Source organism: Mus caroli, unplaced genomic scaffold (genome assembly GCF_978045245.1).
Source record: "Mus caroli unplaced genomic scaffold, Mus_caroli_1 scaffold_11, whole genome shotgun sequence".
Taxonomy (NCBI): domain Eukaryota; kingdom Metazoa; phylum Chordata; class Mammalia; order Rodentia; family Muridae; genus Mus; species Mus caroli.
Window position 1 is genome coordinate 120,857,281 of NW_028227266.1, and position 18,515 is coordinate 120,875,795.

At 49.5% G+C, this 18,515-nt stretch overlaps 1 protein-coding gene across 3 annotated transcripts in view; it reads left to right on the top strand.

Annotated features, from left to right (window-relative positions):
* Gask1a (golgi associated kinase 1A) overlaps positions 1–18,515 on the top strand; it is a 42,622-nt gene that overhangs the window by 9,243 nt on the left and 14,864 nt on the right. The window contains exon 1 of one of the 3 annotated variants that reach the window (XM_029482046.2): positions 4,452–4,666. The exons of 1 other annotated variant lie outside the window; for it this stretch is intronic. In XM_029482046.2, coding sequence (XP_029337906.1) covers positions 4,664–4,666 — 3 coding nt within the window. In that variant the 5' untranslated portion in view covers positions 4,452–4,663. Of the gene's footprint in view, positions 1–4,451; positions 4,667–18,515 lie in introns of those variants that run through there. One more of the 3 variants, XM_029482047.2, reaches the window with a different exon arrangement.

The following is an 18,515-nucleotide window of genomic DNA, read 5'->3' on the forward strand; positions in this document are numbered from 1 at the left end:
AAATGCTTCTTCATGCATCTTTAGGCTTGGTTAACTAGCCTACTATGCTGGCTGGTTTTGTGTGTCAACTTGACACAAGCTGGAATTATAACAGAGAAAGGAGCCTCCCTTGAGGAAATGCCTCCATGAGATCCAGCTGTAAGGCATTTTTTCAATTAGTGATCAAGGAGGGAGGGCCCATTGTGGGTGGTGCCATCCCTGGGCTGGTAGTCCTGGGTTCTATAAGAGAGCAGGCTGAGCAAGCCAAGGAAGCAAGCCAGTAAAGAACATCCCTCCATGGCCTCTACATCCACTCTTGCTTCCTGCCCTGCTTGAGTTCCAGTCCGGACTTCCTTTGGTGATGAACAGCAATGTGGAAGTGTAAGCTGAATAAACCCTTTCCTCCCCAGCTTGCTTCTTGTCATGATGTTTGTGCAGGAATAGAAACCCTGACTAAGACACCTAATGTCCTTCCTACCCACTCCCTTTGGGAGGCAGGGTTCACTTTGTAGCCTAGGCTGGCCTCAAACTCACTGTGTTATGTAGACTGGCCCAGGACTCACTGTGTTATCTATGCTGGCCTTGAACTTGCTGTGGTCTTTCTGTTTTAGCCTTAAAAGTGCTGGGAATGCAAGCCTTAAGTATGAGCCATTATGCCTGGATAGCAGCTTCTTTCCCCCTTTTTATTCAGCCTGGGATCTCAGCTCATAGGATGGTACTACCTCCATTCAGGATTCATCTTCCCTCCTCAGCAAACCCTTTCCCTTGCTATAAGAGAATGCTAGGGATAATTCGTTTAGAGAGAGAAGGGGTCTGGAGGTTGCAGCCCATGATCAGTGGCTTTGTAGTGAGGCAGCATGACTTGGTAAGAAGTATGGCTCACAAACTCAGGACCACAGAAAAAGAGGAAAGCACGATGCAGTCCTACATCCCCTTGACGAGCATACCCCAGTATATAGGGATTGCCTCCTAAAGGCTCTACTCACCCCTGACAACACTGTCATGGGACCAAGCCTTAACATACAGGCATTGTGGGGCTTTTTTTGCTGCCACGGATAGCAGCCATGTGCAGGAGATGATAGGGACTATGGAGAACAGACTCCCTCTGAACTGCTGCATGGCAGCAAGTAGGCACTTATTCAGGCAGCACTTATTCAGTTAGTGCCTGTTCGATTTGGAATGGTTGTGGGTGTAGTGTGGTTGTGAACATAAGAGCTGCAAGGACTGGACTAGGTCTTGTTGAAGAGTCTAGAATGGGGTAATTTCTGCTTATTGCCTGGAGCTGAGTTCTTTCTCTCCCTCTGTGAGACCAGGGCATTCTGCAGAAGCTGAGAGAGACTCACAGTTAAGCCAAAGCCCAGAATAATGTCTGTGTGAAATGTCGGCCACAAGAGGGTGCCATTCCCTTCCGAATTTCTTATACTTTTGCTTCTGGGAGCAGCCTGGAAGCTCCATGACTATGTCTAGTGAGAGAAATTCAGAGTCTGAAAGGGGGCATTGGATCTGCTGAAGATGGAATTATAGTCAGCAGAGAGCCAGCAGATGTGGGTGCTGGTACTTGGAAACTACTCAGGTCTTCTGTAAGAGCAGAGAATGCCCTCAATTGTGGAGCAGTCCCTTCAGCTTGTCTGTTCCACTTGTTAGCACAGGTTCTTCAGACTTCATTAGTAGATAACCGTGAAGTCAAGTTAGCTTGAGATCACCATTGAGAATATTAGAATAAAACATAAAAATATCACAGTCAGGTTGGTGAGATGGCTTAGCAGGTGAGCGATTGGTGCTGAGCCAGATGACCTGAGTTGCATGCATGGGATCCACACAGTAGAAGGAGAGAGCAGACTCCAGGAGATTGTTGCACCTCCACATCTACACATATTCACACACACACACACACACACACACACACATACACACACAGTAAAGTGTAAAAGTATATAAGAATATCACATAAAGTAATTGTTTTCATTTTCTCTTCTGTTGCTATGGCAAAACACCCTGACAAAAGCTATTTCAAGAAAAATTGGTTTATTTGGCTCACACTTCCAGGTTACATTTTATCACTGAGAGGAAGCCAAGCCAGCCGGAGCTTGTAGCTAGTCACATCCTATCTGCAGAGTCAAGGGAAGAGCCTTGACAGCGTTCGTGTTAGTGCTCAACTGACTCCATTTTATTCAGTCCACAACTCTAGCCAGTGAAACAGTGCTGCCCACTCCGTGTGGGGCTTCCTAACTTGGTACAATTAAGATGATACTTCACAGGCATGCCCACAGGCCAGCCTGATACAGACAACCCCATCACTGAGAATTCTTCCCAGGTGCTTCTAGATTATATCAAGTTGATTAAAATTAATCATGCTGGGCTGCAGAGATGGCTCAGGATCTAAGAACACTGACGTTTCTTGCAGAGGACCTAGGTTTGATTCCCAGAACCCTCGTGACAGCCCACAACCACCTGTAACTCCGATGTCAGAGATCTGACATCTGCCCTCCATAAGCACTGCAGACACACGGTGCATGGCGTACACAAATGCAGACATGCATAACACAACATACATAAATCCAAAAAATTAACCATCAAAGTCATGTTTCCTTAAATATATCCACATATGTTTATGTAGAGGGTCATGACACACTTGTATATCTAATGTGGAGAGACAAAGAGATTCAAAACCAAATCCAACTCTTAAAAACTTGAGCGAACACTGGGTGGCTGCCCTGTCCTGTGCTTCTTTTGGCATTATTCTTCCAGCTCCTGGGTTGCCAGCCCTTCTAGGATTCTATCTACGTTCAGGCTGCAATTAGCAGCACCCCTGCCCAGCCCTGTTTCCCATTAGCTCCACGTTTTCACGTTCTATCAGGTAGGCTGAGACTTTAAGCTGTAGACTGGCTTCCTGGTTTTGATTTCCCAACAGTGTTTCCTTTTCTGTAAATTTGCTCCAAGGCATTGTTTGTGGTGATTCAATGCTACAATGTACAGAAAGCATTCAGGGCTGACTGCTTTTGGCACAGCATTCTGCAGTGCTCCTGTGTCCCCTATCAGCAATAATCTGATAGTTGTTGATCCATCTGGGGAAGGTGACTCTTGGGAAGCCTGAGGGTGACTCATCTTATCTAGTGGTGACCCTAAAAGTTTAAATCCCGGTAGGTTATTTTCAGTTTGGTTCCAAGCTTCTGTCCTACTGTCCACTCTGCCCTAACCTCCAACCATTGTCTATCTCCCTGTAAGAATTCTAAGTTCCATCCTTTTGTCTTAGCTCCAAACTTGACCATCTAGAGACTGCCGCACTCGGGGATCCATCCCATAAACAGCCTCCAAACGTAGACACCATTGCATACACCAGCAAGATTTTGCTGAAAGGACCCTGATATAGCTGTCTCTTGTGAGGCTATGCCAGTGCCTGGCAAACACAGAAGTGGATGCTCACAGTCAGCTATTGGGTGGGACACAGGGCCCCCAATGGAGGAGCTAGAGAAAGTACCCAAGGAGCTAAAGGGGTCTGCAACCCTATAGGTGGAACAACAATATGAACTAACCAGTACCCCCAGAGCTCATGTCTCTAGCTGCATATGTAGCAGAAGATGGCCTAGTCAGCCATCATTGGGAAGAGAGGTCCCTTGGTCTTGCAAACTTTATATGCCCCAGTACAGGGGAACACCAGGGCCAAGAAGTGGGAGTGGGTGGGTAGGAGAGCGGGGGGGGGGGTATGGGGGACTTTCAGGATAGCATTTGAAATGTAAATGAAGAAAATACCTAATAAAAAATTGGGAAAAAAAAAGAATTCTAAGTTCCAAGTATCAGACTTCTTAGGAGCAGTCTTTTCAGAAGTCTAGGTCCTCCTTGGCAACCACCAGCTGTTAGCAGTGAGGCCAGCAGGATCCTGCACCACAGATAGCAAGCCCAGTGCAGACCCTCTAGTCCAGCCCCACTGTAGCTGGTCCCAGGGACACAAAGAAACTATCTACAGTCAGAACAGTATCCAGTATTGATTCCTTACTCTGGCCCCTGAATGAGGTTCTGCTATTGTTAATGGCCTTCAGTGGTTAATGGATATTTGCCTCCCAAACCGCCCTTGGGCACTGTGCCCAAAGAAACTGGAGAGGTGCCAGTGGCAGACTGGTTCTTCCTGAGGTTTTGCAGAGGAGAGGGCCAGTATAGGGAATCATCGTCCGGGCCCGCCCCATGAGTTGCACCCAAACACCTTAGAGGCACGATTGGGCTCCTCTGAGCCCAGCCCAGGCGCTGAACCCACAGGGGTGGGAGGTGGGGGTGGGGAAGATGGTGTGTGTGTGTGGGGGGGGAGTGAGACTCTTTCCTTCCTAGCACCAGAGACCTTGCTCCAGCCAGCTTCTGTTGGCCAGAAGTGGGTAGGGCTTTTATTATGAAAGGGGCCTCCCCCTTCTGTGCTTTCTGGGGACTGGGGAGGCTGGGCTGCCGCTGCTAGGCTGGGGCTGTGCAAACTCTGGAAAGGACCCCAGCGGCTGGAGGAGGCTTGTGGCCGCAGGACTCTGCAGACTCACATGTAGACTCACATGCGGAGCATCCTGTGTTGTGTCCTGCCCTGCAATCTGGTGGCTGGTGGCGGGAAAGGTGTGGATCTAATTCCAGCCCCGCCTGGAAAGTCTGGGCTCCAGGGATGAGTCTGACAGTAGGCTGAGCCCAGGAACCTGCTGCAGTACGTGGGGACATGGTAGGAGCTGCTGAACAGGGCGGTGGGTACAGGTGGGTGCCGGGCAGGCGGCTTTGAAGCCTTGCATGAGTTGCACAGGTGGCATCCCAAGGCACAGTTATACCTCAAGCTTTTTCATGGGGTCACAGTGACTTTCATTTGTGCCCTGAACTGGAGAGTCTTCCTCAAGGACCCCTCACGTGTAGCTGAAGAGTTATCTAGGCAAAATGCCTGCAGGAGCGTAAAGGACTCCTTTGAGCACCCAAGGCAGACGATGGGCGAGGACCCTAGCCCTAACCCTCTCAAGTCACCTCCTTCCTTCTCAAAGATGTGTAAATTTTATGGTGTTCTTATAGCTAAGTGGTGTATTGATGCTTTTTAAAAAATGCCTTGTATCACCTTTGAGTTAAAGTCTTACTGCCCCACCGCCTCTGCCTGCTGGACAGAGTGGTCGTGGGGATGCCTGTAGGGCTGAGGAGTCACTGGTAAAGTCTAGGACCTGTGGACTTGATTCTTTTCCAACCTCACAGGCACTAAGAGAGGAAAGCAAGAATGTGAAAACCTGCCCTTGTGGCGTTAGCTAAGGTACTGATGTAAACCTTAGGGCACATTGATGTGCTCTCGCCGCTGACAGAGTGTGGAATGGGTTGGAGTGCCATTGCCTGCTCTGTGACTCCCTGAGGGGTCCCTTTCTCTCCAGGTTTCAGGGTGGGGGTTGCAGATGGGAACTCCCCAGAGGTGTTTCATGGGAAGTTGATTCATGGGCCAGGAACTCAGCCGAGGGCCCTGACCAGTGAGAGCTGGGGCTCTGTCCTGCAGCCTGGATTTGCTCCTGGCCTCTCTACAACCTTACAAGTTTCCTGCAAACTCCACATGAGTAGGAACTCTTATGTCTGAGAGGAGGCATGGCTGGAGGTGCAGGGTACGAGCTGAGGTGTTGCTGGAATCCTGGTTTAGGAATAAGTCTCCCATTCAAAAATTATGACCCACAGCCATGTACTCTGAGGGGTGTTAGTGGTCTCTGCTCTCAGGCCATTTTTAGGCGTCTTTTCTTTCCACTACGTGGGTTCTGGGGATCGAGCTCAGCAAGGTGGGTAACTGCCTTTACCCACTCAGCCATCTCCGTGGACAAAATTCTGTAAACTACATTATCCTTCAGCACAAGGCTAAATGATATCTCTCCATTAGATTTCTGAATGGGTCTTTTACAGTTACCTTCGTAATCATAAAAGCAGACTGGAAGCAGTTCCAAGAATAAATGAGTATGCTGCTATTCATGTCCCCATTGCTGTCTTGCTTGGGGTTTTTGATGTTGGCGCAGTCACCTAGCTCCCTACCTCCTGACTTCCAGGCCTAGCTAGTCACCCCTGCTGAAGGATGGTACCACCTGCACCTGGTGACACCTTTTGTCCACTTCTCTGCCACTGGCCATGGACTTGGGTTTCTCTTAAGTGGCCTCTGGAAGGAACTATGTCACACGCTGTTTACTTGTGGGCAGTTTTTGTTTGGTTTGAAAGGTGTTTGCTTGCAATGGGCAAACATCCTCTTCCACCATCCAGAGAATTCCCCGAGTCTTGGCTGGGGCAGCAGGTTTGTGGCTTTGTGCTTAGGAGCCAAGTTGGGGAGTGATTTTTCCAGAAATGCCATCAGCCAAGAGCTGGCTAACAGCTAAGGAGGGGCTGGGACTAGGGAGGAGAGAGATGTATTTGTGGATGGCAACTAGAGAGGGAGGCATGAAGATGCATGGGGCTAGCTCTGTGGACAGCCTTTCCTGTGTCCCGGCAGCCTGAGAGTGTGCCATGAGATGGCTTTCCTCGGCAGTGCAGTGTTTCTTCTCACTGGCATGGCAGCTGAAAGGTGTTAATCATGGTCAGGTGCTCGCCACAGGCACAGGTTGAGCTTTGTGTCCTGGCTAGTGAGACTGTATCAACAAGAGAAGTCTGATTCCTTCCAGCTCCGGCCTTGGCTCTGTCCCACCATGCCCTGAGGTGGTTTCTCACACTCTGGGCTGAAGGAGACTTTCATGTTTTCAGCAAGGAATAAAAAGTTGACTTGGTTCTTAAGAATGCTTGAGGACACATCTGAAGTAGGGCGCATAGTAGGACGTGTAGCCTCTGTAAGATGAGTTCAGGGAGTGATGATTTCAAAACATAAAGGACACACAGCTCTCTTCATCCTTTCTCCAAAGGAAAGGAAGGCTCCAACCTGGAGCTCATAGGAAAACCGGCAGCCACAAGGAAGGAGAGGAGAGAGATGGGGAGGGCAGTGGGGGTGTCGCTCAGAGGTGCTGTGCTGTGTGGCACACCTTGTCAGGGAGGTGGCAGTGTCTGTGATGGTCTGTATGGAGCGGGGCCTGGTCTTAGGCCTGCTGTCCTTTGGTCTTAGGCCTGCTGTCCTCTGGTCTTAGGCCTGCTGTCCTCCGGGCTTAGGCCTGCTGTCCTCCGGTCTTAGGCCTGCTGTCCTCCAGGTTTAGGCCTGCTGTCCTCCGGGCTTAGGCCTGCTGTCCTCCGGGCTTAGGCCTGCTGTCCTCCGGGCTTAGGCCTGCTATCCTCCGGGCTTAGGCCTGCTGTCCTCCGGGCTTAGGCCTGCTGTCCTCCGGGCTTAGGCCTGCTGTCCTCCGGGCTTAGGCCTGCTGTCCTCCGGGCTTAGGCCTGCTGTCCTCCGGGCTTAGGCCTGCTGTCCTCCGGGCTTAGGCCTGCTGTCCTCCGGGTTTAGGCCTGCTCTCCTCTGGGCTTAGGCCTGCTGTCCTCCGGTCAGCACAGTTCTGGATTTCTCCTTCCGTCTGCCTGGGTTTTCCTTGTAAGATTAAAAAAATGCTGTTGATTTTTTCTTTTTCTTTTTCTTAAATGAATGTGGAGTTGAGGCACAGTTCTGACAAACTTGCTCTTTTAAATCTGGTTGCTGCTGCTTCTTCAGATTTGATTATTGAACATTTCCCTCTGGACACCTGCAGCAGTTCTTTTTCTCACTGCTGTGACAGAATACCTGATCAAAAGTAAGTTGAAGAAAGCAGCTTTATTTTGGCTCACAGTCCATCAGGGCAGGGACAGCCTGGTGGTGGGAGCTTCAGGCAGCTGGCTTTGAGATGCAGAGGTGCAAGGTGGGCTGCAGGAGCCAGAGTGGGGCTCAAGCTGTGCAATGCTGTGGTTGAAATTCTTCCATTCTGGGACCAGCAGAGCTGAATCTATGAGCAGTTTGAGAGCTGGAGGCTGGGATGGCTGTGCAGGGGCCATGTGGGGCCTATGCTGGGGGAGGGTAGGTGGGATGCAGGATGCACAGGCTTCTTCCAGGACAGAGTTGCTCTGTTCCCCACACAGAGGCTTGGTGTGTGCTTTCTGGGGACCTGGACCCTGCTCAGGCACTGACCACCACAGGGCTTCTTCGTGGGCATCCCAGGAGCTTCCTTTGGCCTCTGCACAGCAGACTTTCTGCAGGCATTGGTCCAGTTGGGCCTGGTGGTCAGCCATTCCCTTTTCTCCCCAGATCCTACTACAACTACAAAGACGCTATTGTATCCTTTCTTTCAGAAACTGTTAAAATCATTCATCTCTGTTGGGAGCAGGTATGGCAGACAAGTGTAGTGATGCCCTGTCTAGTCACTTTCCTGAGAGTCAGGGGAAGTTCGGGGCTCCTCGGTCACATTCACTGACCTTGGTAGCAATGGACTTAGACTCTTACAATACCTTCCTTGGTATAGTTTTAAATCACAAAGGGCTCAGAATGTAGGTTCTGATTGAGACTGTGTAGTGAGAGTTTTGCTTTCTTTAAAAATTCAGTTATGTTATGTGGATGTTTTTATTTTAATACAAGGTATGGGATATAGGGTTGCTTCAGATTGTCACAGCAGCTAACTACGATTTGTTTCGTGCTCTGGCAGGGGAGTGATTCTGCCAGCTGAAGATAGTTTACACAGGGAATTCTGGGGACTCTTCGGAGGGTATGTAATGCCAGAGCCCCGAGAGAGGAGTTAACTGCTGTCCCCTTTCCCCTCTAACCCTCTTTCTCATCTGGTTTTGAGGGGTTGGAAGGGACACAGTGGGGACCCCAATGCAAAGGGACTGGGGTGGAGAAGGGTGGTAGATATAAGAACCTAATAAAGTAGCTAAAAGTACTGCCACAAAGCTGCATTCGAACTCTGCCCACCTGAGGCTGGTCTCTGAACATTTAACCCCTAGCCTCAGTTTTCTTTGCAGATCATAGTGTCTGCTGTAGGGTTGTGTACATCGACCTAGAAGCTGCTCTGCACTGTGCACTGGCACACAGCCACACCCAGAAATGGGAACAGGAATGCTGTTATCCTTAAGACAGCATAGGGGGCCTGAGTTTGCCCTCTGTGACTGCCGTGTAATGGGTCCAGGGCACCAAGTGGGGTAAGCGTCAGGAGTCCTGCTATCCAAGGTCCCAGGAAGAAAGGGATTGGAGTAGAGACAACTGCTTTGATATCAGCCCTGTTGTCTTTCCCCAAAATGGTAAACTAGAGAGGATGGGTCCAAAGCAATGGAGGAGAGGCACTTAGTTCAAGGATTCTTGACCTTTGGCCCAGGCCTAGAATTCAGAGAGCCCTAAGCTTGGTTGAAACATGTTAACACCGTCATTTCGTCAGAATTCTAACCAAATCTTGAGTTTCTTTGATAATGAATGTGGCCACCTGTGGCTTTGTACTTCCCTGTGGACCTCTGTCAGGTGTGGGCATGGCACCCTCATGGTAGGATAGAGGGAGGCCATGGCCACCAGCCAGCCTTAAGCTTGGAATAAGAAGCAAGATGGCTGCATCAGAGGCTTCCTGTGCTCTTTGTAACTTAGCTTTCTCCCTAACTAGACAGTGCATTCCTGGAAGGCAGCAGCCTAATGTGTATGATTCCTCCCACTGTGCCCAGCACAGTGCAGTGTGAGTACAGAGAACTTGTCAAAATCCATTTCCCTCCTCTCCCCTCTCTTCTTTTTCTTTTTGAGACCCAGGCTGGACCTAGACTCTTTCCCTCTGAACTCAACCTCCTGATTTCTGGGACAGCCAGTGTTTTATCTGTCTGGTTAAGACTCTCACATCTTTTTTTTTTTTTTTTAAAGTTTTAAGTTCTTTTTTTTTTTTTTAAGATTTATTTATTTATTATATGTAAGTACACTGTAGCTGTCTTCAGACACTCCAGAAGAGGGCGCCAGATCTCGTTGCGGATGGTTGTGAGCCACCATGTGGTTGCTGGGAATTGAACTCTGGACCTTCGGAAGAGCAGTCGGGTGCTCTTACCCACTGAGCCATCTCACCAGCCCCCGACTCTCACATCTTATATTAAGTCTCCTGGAGTTGCCTGGTGGGACTTTCTGAGATATGAGAATTGTTGTTTCTGTGACTCTAACACAGTAGCTGCCCATGAGTAGCAAATGAGCTCTTAGGATGTGGCCAGTGTCCCCAGGAACAAACATGCTGTTGTTACTGAACTCAAATGCAGATAGTGGTTCTTGTACTCAGGGTAGCCCTGGACTAATAACTGTGCACTGAATGGCTGGTGGACCAGGCTGCTATCATCAGAAAGGGAGTGGGCCTGGAAGAGAGGGCAGGTCGCTATGTCTTTTGTTTTCTCAAGTTTAAATGGCATCTTCTGATGAAAAGAGTGAGGGAAATGAAATGTCAAAGGCAGGTTAGTGCTGGAAGATAATGGCTTTGTGCATGTGTGTGTGTGTGTGTACACATATATTTGTGCTGTGTATGTGTGCTATGTGTGTGCACATATGTGTGCTGTGTGTGTACATGCATGTGCTGTGTGTGCACATACATTGTGCTGTGTATGTGTGCTATGTGTATTCACATGTATGCTATGTGTATGCACACGTGTGTTATGTGTGGATATGCGTGTGCACATGTGTGCTATGTGTGGACATGCCTGTGCACATGTGTGTGTTCACATGTGTGTGTGTGTGATGTGTGTGTATATTTGTATGGGGTGTGTGTGTATGTGCATGTGCACACTGTGGGGGTGCTGAGGCAAGCCACCCAGTTATGGTCAGGAGGAGCTATGTTCCACTCTAGCTGTGAGGATGTATGCACTTGCCCTGGTAAACTGCAAATGTGATTTTTTTTTTTAAAAAAAAAAATAGGATTTTCAACATTGACTCAGATTTATTTAAAATACTTCAGGCCAAACAAAACACATATTCAGGCCAGAACTGACCTGTAGATCTGTGGATTTGTCCAGTCCTGTAAGTTCTTACCTCCTGCTGTTGACTGGAGGCTGTTAGAGGCGGCACGCTGGATTATCTCAAGAGTTCCTTCAGAAACGGGGAGATTTGTGATGGGAGGATGAAGTCAGGCCCCCTCCATCTCTGTGTCTGGGCCTCTGAGCAGCCAGAGAAGTATTTGAAGGGTGGGGAGAAGCAGCCAGAAAGCAAATGTCTCTGCTTTTTCAGTGGCAGTTCCCACTCTGCTCTACCTCAGCCCCAGTTCCAGGCATTTGAGAACAAAATGTGTGGAAGAGGAAATTTCTAACAAATGACGGGTCTCCAACATTCCATTTTGCCTGCGGTGCCCCACACTGGTGCTCTTGTGAGCTGGGACAAATAACACTTCAGTTGAGTCTCGGGAGGAGGCTTCTAGGGCCAGCGGGTCATCGAGTCTCACTGCACACTCAGGTGGAGACAACCTGGCCTCCAGCAGCTTCCTTCCTCTCATGAGCAGGCAGAGGGGTCACACCCCACCAGGGAGGATGCTGCTGCCATGGAGATTCCTGTGACTGCTGTACAATCACCATCATGGTCAGAGTAACAAGACCAACAACAGCTGGGGCTCTGTCTGCTTAATTTAGGTCTCCTATCCAAACAATAGCCAGGCTTGACCCCTTTGAGGCTGGCAATTCAGAGCATTCAGGGTGAGATGATCACAGGTGGATTTGTTTATTTCTGAGATGACTCTCTAGGCTGCTGTAGTCAATGTTGGTGATCCTTAGGATTCTCCCAGGAGATCAGCCTCATCAGACCTGTAGTGGTGCCTCTAGAACACTGGAGGTGAGTAGGTTATATGAAGGCTGGGGAAGGGGTCTTGTGAAGTCATAGGAAGGGGCTTGTGAAGTCACAGGAAGGGACTGTGTGAAGTCATAGGAAGGGGCTTGTGAAATCACAGGAAGGGACTGTGAAGTCACAGGAAGGGACTGTGAAGTCACAGGAAGGGAGTGTGAAGTCACAGGAAGGGACTGTGTGAAGTCACAGGAAGGGAGTGTGAAGTCACAGGAAGGGAGTGTGAAGTCACAGGAAGGGACTGTGTGAAGTCACAGGAAGGGACTGTGTGAAATCACAGGAAGGGACTGTGAAGTCACAGGAAGGGACTGTGTGAAGCCACAGGAAGGGACTGTGAAGTCACAGGAAGGGACTGTGAAGTCACAGGAAGGGACTGTGAAGTCACAGGAAGGGAGTGTGAAGTCACAGGAAGGGAGTGTGAAGTCACAGGAAGGGACTGTGTGAAGTCACAGGAAGGGAGTGTGAAGTCACAGGAAGGAACTGTGTGAAGTCATAGGAAGGGGCTTGTGAAGTCATAGGAAGGGAGTGTGAAATCACAGGAAGGGACTGTGTGAAGTCACAGGAAGGGACTGTGTGAAGTCACAGGAAGGGACTGTGTGAAGCCACAGGAAGGGACTGTGTGAAGTCATAAGAAGGAGCTGTGTGAAGTCACAGGAAGGGACTGTGTGAAGTCACAGGAAGGGAGTGTGAAGTCACAGGAAGGGACTGTGTGAAGTCATAAGAAGGAGCTGTGTGAAGTCACAGGAAGGGACTGTGTGAAGTCATAAGAAGGAGCTGTGTGAAGTCACAGGAAGGGACTGTGTGAAGTCACAGGAAGGGAGTGTGAAGTCACAGGAAGGGACTGTGTGAAGTCACAGGAAGGGACTGTGTGAAGTCACAGGAAGGGACTGTGAAGTCACAGGAAGGGAGTGTGAAGTCACAGGAAGGGAGTGTGAAGTCACAGGAAGGGAGTGTGAAGTCACAGGAAGGGAGTGTGAAGTCACAGGAAGGGACTGTGTGAAGTCACAGGAAAGGACTGTGTGAAGCCACAGGAAGGGACTGTGTGAAGCCACAGGAAGGGACTGTGTGAAGCCACAGGAAGGGGCTGTGTGAAGCCACAGGAAGGGACTGTGTGAAGTCACAGGAAGGGAGTGTGAAGTCACAGGAAGGGACTGTGTGAAGCCACAGGAAGGGACTGTGTGAAGTCACAGGAAGGGACTGTGTGAAGCCACAGGAAGGGACTGTGTGAAGTCACAGGAAGGGACTGTGTGAAGCCACAGGAAGGGACTGTGTGAAGTCACAGGAAGGGACTGTGTGAAGTCACAGGAAGGGACTGTGTGAAGTCACAGGAAGGGACTGTGTGAAGTCACAGGAAGGGACTGTGTGAAGCCACAGGAAGGGACTGTGTGAAGTCACAGGAAGGGGAAGAGAGCTCTGTGAGGTCGGAATGTGGAGCGGCTTCTGGAGCACCCAGGCAATGTAGCCCCTGCTTGGTTCTCCTGTTTTTGTTTGCCTGTTTGTTTGAGTTCATAGATAATTAGAAGTGACTTCCTGTGTGAAGTCACAGGAAGGGACTGTGTGAAGCCACAGGAAGGGACTGTGTGAAGTCACAGGAAGGGACTGTGTGAAGTCACAGGAAGGGAGTGTGAAATCACAGGAAGGGACTGTGTGAAGTCACAGGAAGGGAGTGTGAAGTCACAGGAAGGGACTGTGTGAAGTCACAGGAAGGGACTGTGTGAAGCCACAGGAAGGGACTGTGTGAAGTCACAGGAAGGGACTGTGTGAAGTCACAGGAAGGGACTGTGTGAAGTCACAGGAAGGGACTGTGTGAAGTCACAGGAAGGGACTGTGTAAAGTCACAGGAGAAGGGGCTGAGAGTAGCAGGAAGGGGCAGCTCCAGGGTTGCATGGAGGCCGGGGAAGAGAGCTCTGTGAGGTCGGAATGTGGAGCGGCTTCTGGAGCACCCAGGCAATGTAGCCCCTGCTTGGTTCTCCTGTTTTTGTTTGCCTGTTTGTTTGAGTACATATTAGAAGTGACTTCCTACGTTGCCTCTCGGATGTGCCCAGGTAGGAAGCAGTCAGATCCTCACATTTCTAATCTGATATTGTGAATCTTCTAATTATAGAAATTAAGGAAAAACACAGACAAGAGACACAGCAGTTTTTGTTTTGGGTGAATATGTAGCTCAAACATTTTCATTTCCCTTCAGTGATTTTTGCCTTTATGCCCAGGGGTGGCCACATGCCTTTGCTTTCTTTTGTGTCTCCCATTGCTGATGAACTGGCCAGTCCTAAACAATTAGTTTCCATTCAGAGTCAGGCCATTCCTAAAACCCAACACAATCTCCAGGAGTTCAAGCTGGCGTGCCTTCGCAGGGTCTAACATCAGCTTAGCCAGCTGGCCTGGGTTTGTGCCTGGTGTGTCCTTGAGGAGCCTCCCTCTCCTCTCCTGTGAATGATAACTGCACTAGTCGCTGGCTCCTAACTCCGGCAGGAGGATCAACAACTTGATATAAGTAAGTCCCCCAAACAGTCCCAGGCTCACAGGGCACAGCAAGTGAACATTCAGTTTCCATTTCTTAGCTTTTCTGCCTTCAAATTGGCTGAGGCAGAAATTACAGGGGTGAAAGCCCTTTCCTGCTTTGGAGTTGTTGGTGTGGAAAGAAAATCATGATTCCCCCAAGGGGCTGAGCATTGGAGCCTGGTCAGCTGGTGGCTTTGGAGACAGACAGCCTGGGACTCTGCCCGCAGCAGAAGGGACAGCTCAGCCCCTTGATACTCCACAGCTCTGATCAGGAGATGGTCTCTGTGTGCCTAGTGGCTTTGTGGCTGGGCCCATCACCTTTGTTCCAGAGGCTAGTGCCAAACCATATTCCTTGTTCTGTCTTAGAAAAACAAGGGCATCAGGGTCCCACAGTCACAGAAACATGTGACGATGGTAACATGTGGCTTTAATCTGTCTCTGGACGTCAGCTCATGCGTTCCTTCTCACCCCAGCCAGATTTTCCTCATGACGGTTATTTAACTGAACCTGCGGAAAATGACACAGGATCTCAACATTCCAGACTCTGCCAGCCCCAGTCTTGGTCAGTGGTGATGACTCAGGGGACGGTGATAGGGGCTGGAAGGGTCAGAAAGGGACAAAGGTCAGAGAACAAGGCTTGGCACATCTTTAGAAATGACCCAGAATCAGAGCCAGAGCAGTCATCTACTGAACACACACACACTCAGCACAGGACTCACAACACTGTCATTGCACACACACACACATACACACTCAGCACAGGACTCACAACACTGTCATTGCACACACACATAGCACACACTCACACTCAGCACAGTACTCACAACATTGTCATTGCACACACACACACAGCATAGGACTCACAACACTGTCATTGCACACACACACATAGAGCACAAACACACACTCAGCACAGGACTCACAACACTGTCATTGCACACACACACACAGAGCACAGGACTCACAACACTGTCATTGCACATACACACAGCACACACACACACACTCAGCACAGGACTCAACACTGTCATTGCACACACACATAGCACACACTCACACTCAGCACAGTACTCACAACATTGTCATTGCACACACACACACACACACACACAGCACACACACACACTCAGCATAGGACTCACAACACTGTCATTGCGCACACACAGCACACATACACTCTCAGCACAGGACTCACAACACTGTCATTGCACACACACACACACAGCACAAACACACACAGAGCACAGGACTCACAACACTGTCATTGCACACACACACACAGCACACACACACACACTCAGCATAGGACTCACAACACTGTCATTGCACACACACACACACAGCACACACACACACACTCAGCATAGGACTCACAACACTGTCATTGCACACACACACACACACAGCACAAACACACACTCAGCACAGGACTCACAACACTGTCATTGCGCACACACACACACAGAGCACAGGACTCACAACACTGTCATTGCACATACACATAGCACACACACACACACTCAGCACAGGACTCAACACTGTCATTGCACATACACACAGCATACACACACACACACACACATTCAGCACAGGACTTACAACACTGTCATTGCACACACTCACACACTCTCTCTCTCTCTCACACACACACACACACAGAGTCCCTCACACACACATAGACAGGACTCATAACACTGTCATTGGACACACACACAGCACACCCACACACTCAGCGCAGGGCTTACAACACTGTCATTGCACACACACACATCACACACACACTCACACTCAGCACAGTACTCACAACACTGTCATTGCACACACACAGCACAAACACACACTCAGCACAGTACTCACAACACTGTCATTGTACACACACACAGAGTCTCTCTCTCTCTCACACACACACACACACACACACAGAGTCTCTCTCTCACACACAGACAGGACTCATAACACTGTCATTGGACACACACACACAGAGCGCACGCACACACACACACACACACACACTCAGCACAGAAATTATAGCACTGTCATTGGACACACACAAAGTCACACACACACTCAGCACAGAGCTTATAACAAATTGGACACACACACACAGACACACACACACAGACACACACACACACAGTCTCTCTCTCACACACAGACAGGACTCATAACACTGTCATTGGACACACACACACAGAGCACACACACACACACACACACACTCAGCACAGAAATTATAGCACTGTCATTGGACACACACAAAGTCACACACACACACTCAGCACAGAGCTTATAACAAATTGGACACACACATAGACACACACACTCATCACAGGACTTACAACACTGTCATTGGACACACACACATACACACGCAGCTACACACACTCAGCACAGGACTTCCATAGACCCACTATCACTTGACTTATACACAAATACATGTACACACACATACTTTATCACAGGACGCACATACACATACAAGACTTACACACTTAAGGCACACTATGCACACTCACTGTTACATGACATTCACACACACTCAGGCACATGCACACACATACAAAATAAACAAAACATTAAGAATTAGGAAACTAAACCAAATCATCTAGCTATGAGGGCACCTCCACCCACCTCCGGGGGCTGCATCTCAATTTTGGCCCCTCTGGCTCACTTTCCCACATGCTATTGCCAAGACTCTCCCTCCTGTCTCCCTTCATCTTCAGACAGAAACTCTGCTGACCCTTCATCCAGGTGGCCTCCTTGTTTCTGACACTCGAGGTTTTAGAATAAGCATGCCTTTCGTGCCCCTGCCTTGAGAATCCCCACTTTTTATTCTGATCTTACAATGTGCCCAGACCCGAGGGGGGTGCTTTTTCTCAGAAAGAGAAGAAGGCATCTGGAAAATGGGGGCATGTGCTAGTCACCTTTCTCTTCTCAAGAAGCAACTTGGGGGTAGGGGTGGGGATGTTTGACTCATGGTTTGAGAAGGGAGGCATTCGCCGTGACAGAGAAGCTCTGCAAGCAGGAGCATGAGGCAGCTGGCCATACTGCATCAACAGTGAGGAAGCTGAGAGAGGGCAGGAAGTAAGGGTCAAGCCTTGAGACCCACTGCACCAGTGACCCTCTTCCTCCATCAAGACTTCCTCAAGGGTCCACAGTTGGTCCTGTTTTCTGAAGCAGGGCCAACTGCTGAGGACCAAGTGTTCAAATACAAGTGTGGAGCCCAGCACCACACAGGAGGGACCAGTGGTGACATCAACACTCATGGGAAGGGCACAGTGGGGACCCCAACACTCATGGGAGGGACACAGTGGGGACCCCAACACTCATGGGAGGGACACAGTGGGGACCCCAATGTTCATGGGAGGGACACAGTGGGGACCCCAACACTCATGGAAGGGCACAATGGGGACCCCAGTGCTCATGGAAGGGGCACAGTGGGGACCCCAATGCTCCTGGGAAGGGTGCAGAAGGCCATTACATAATTCAATCCACTTAGTCGTCACATGATCCCTCTGGGTGAACAGTAATCCCCTATTTATCTTTTGAGTCACAGAAACAGAAGTGTGTGGCTTCCATATTGTTCATAGCTTTGGAAGCTCAGAACCTGGCCGGGATGCCCGGACTGTGAGTTTTCTTCAGCTCAGGGAGGATGTAGCTATTGGTCCATGGCGTCTTCCCCAGGAACGGAAAGGAATCCTGGTGACGGGTAGAGAGTAGGGATTAGAGAGGAGAGAGGTTGCAGAGTCCTTCCTGCGACAGCCCTCTCAGGGCAGGTGATGTAGGCATTTGGATATTGAGACTTGTCAGAACGATTCTGGCAGGCAGGGGAGGTCAGGTCAGACTCTGCCCATAGACTCTAGAATATTCTACATTACGATCCTTCCCTTTTCATTCACACTTTGTTATTTAGCCGCATATTTGTCTTTAGAGATTCTTTTCAGATTGACCAAAGCCACTTTTCTTTTCCTAAAGCTTTCATGTGTGTGGCCCTGCAGAGGGCATCTGCTCACGGCCATTCTGAGCTCTCTCTCTCTCTCTCTCTGCACATTTGCCAACCCCCCTACCCCCACCCCCTACCCCCCACTCCCCACCCAGGTTTCCTGAAGTCAAGTAAGGCTGACAGCAGGATCTACCTCCTTCCTGGCTTGTCTTAGAAAGTGATTTATTTTTCCTAGGGCCACCCAGCCCTTTGAGAACACAGATTATGAATTCAACTTCAAAACCCATCTTTGTTTTTTCATTTTAGAAGAAGAAAAATCCTTGTCTTTCCATTTTAGAAGTAGAAAAATCCAGACGAATGTTTCTACGGACACTTTTGATCTCAGTGTTACCTCTGAGCGTTTCTGTCCCTGCCAGCTCA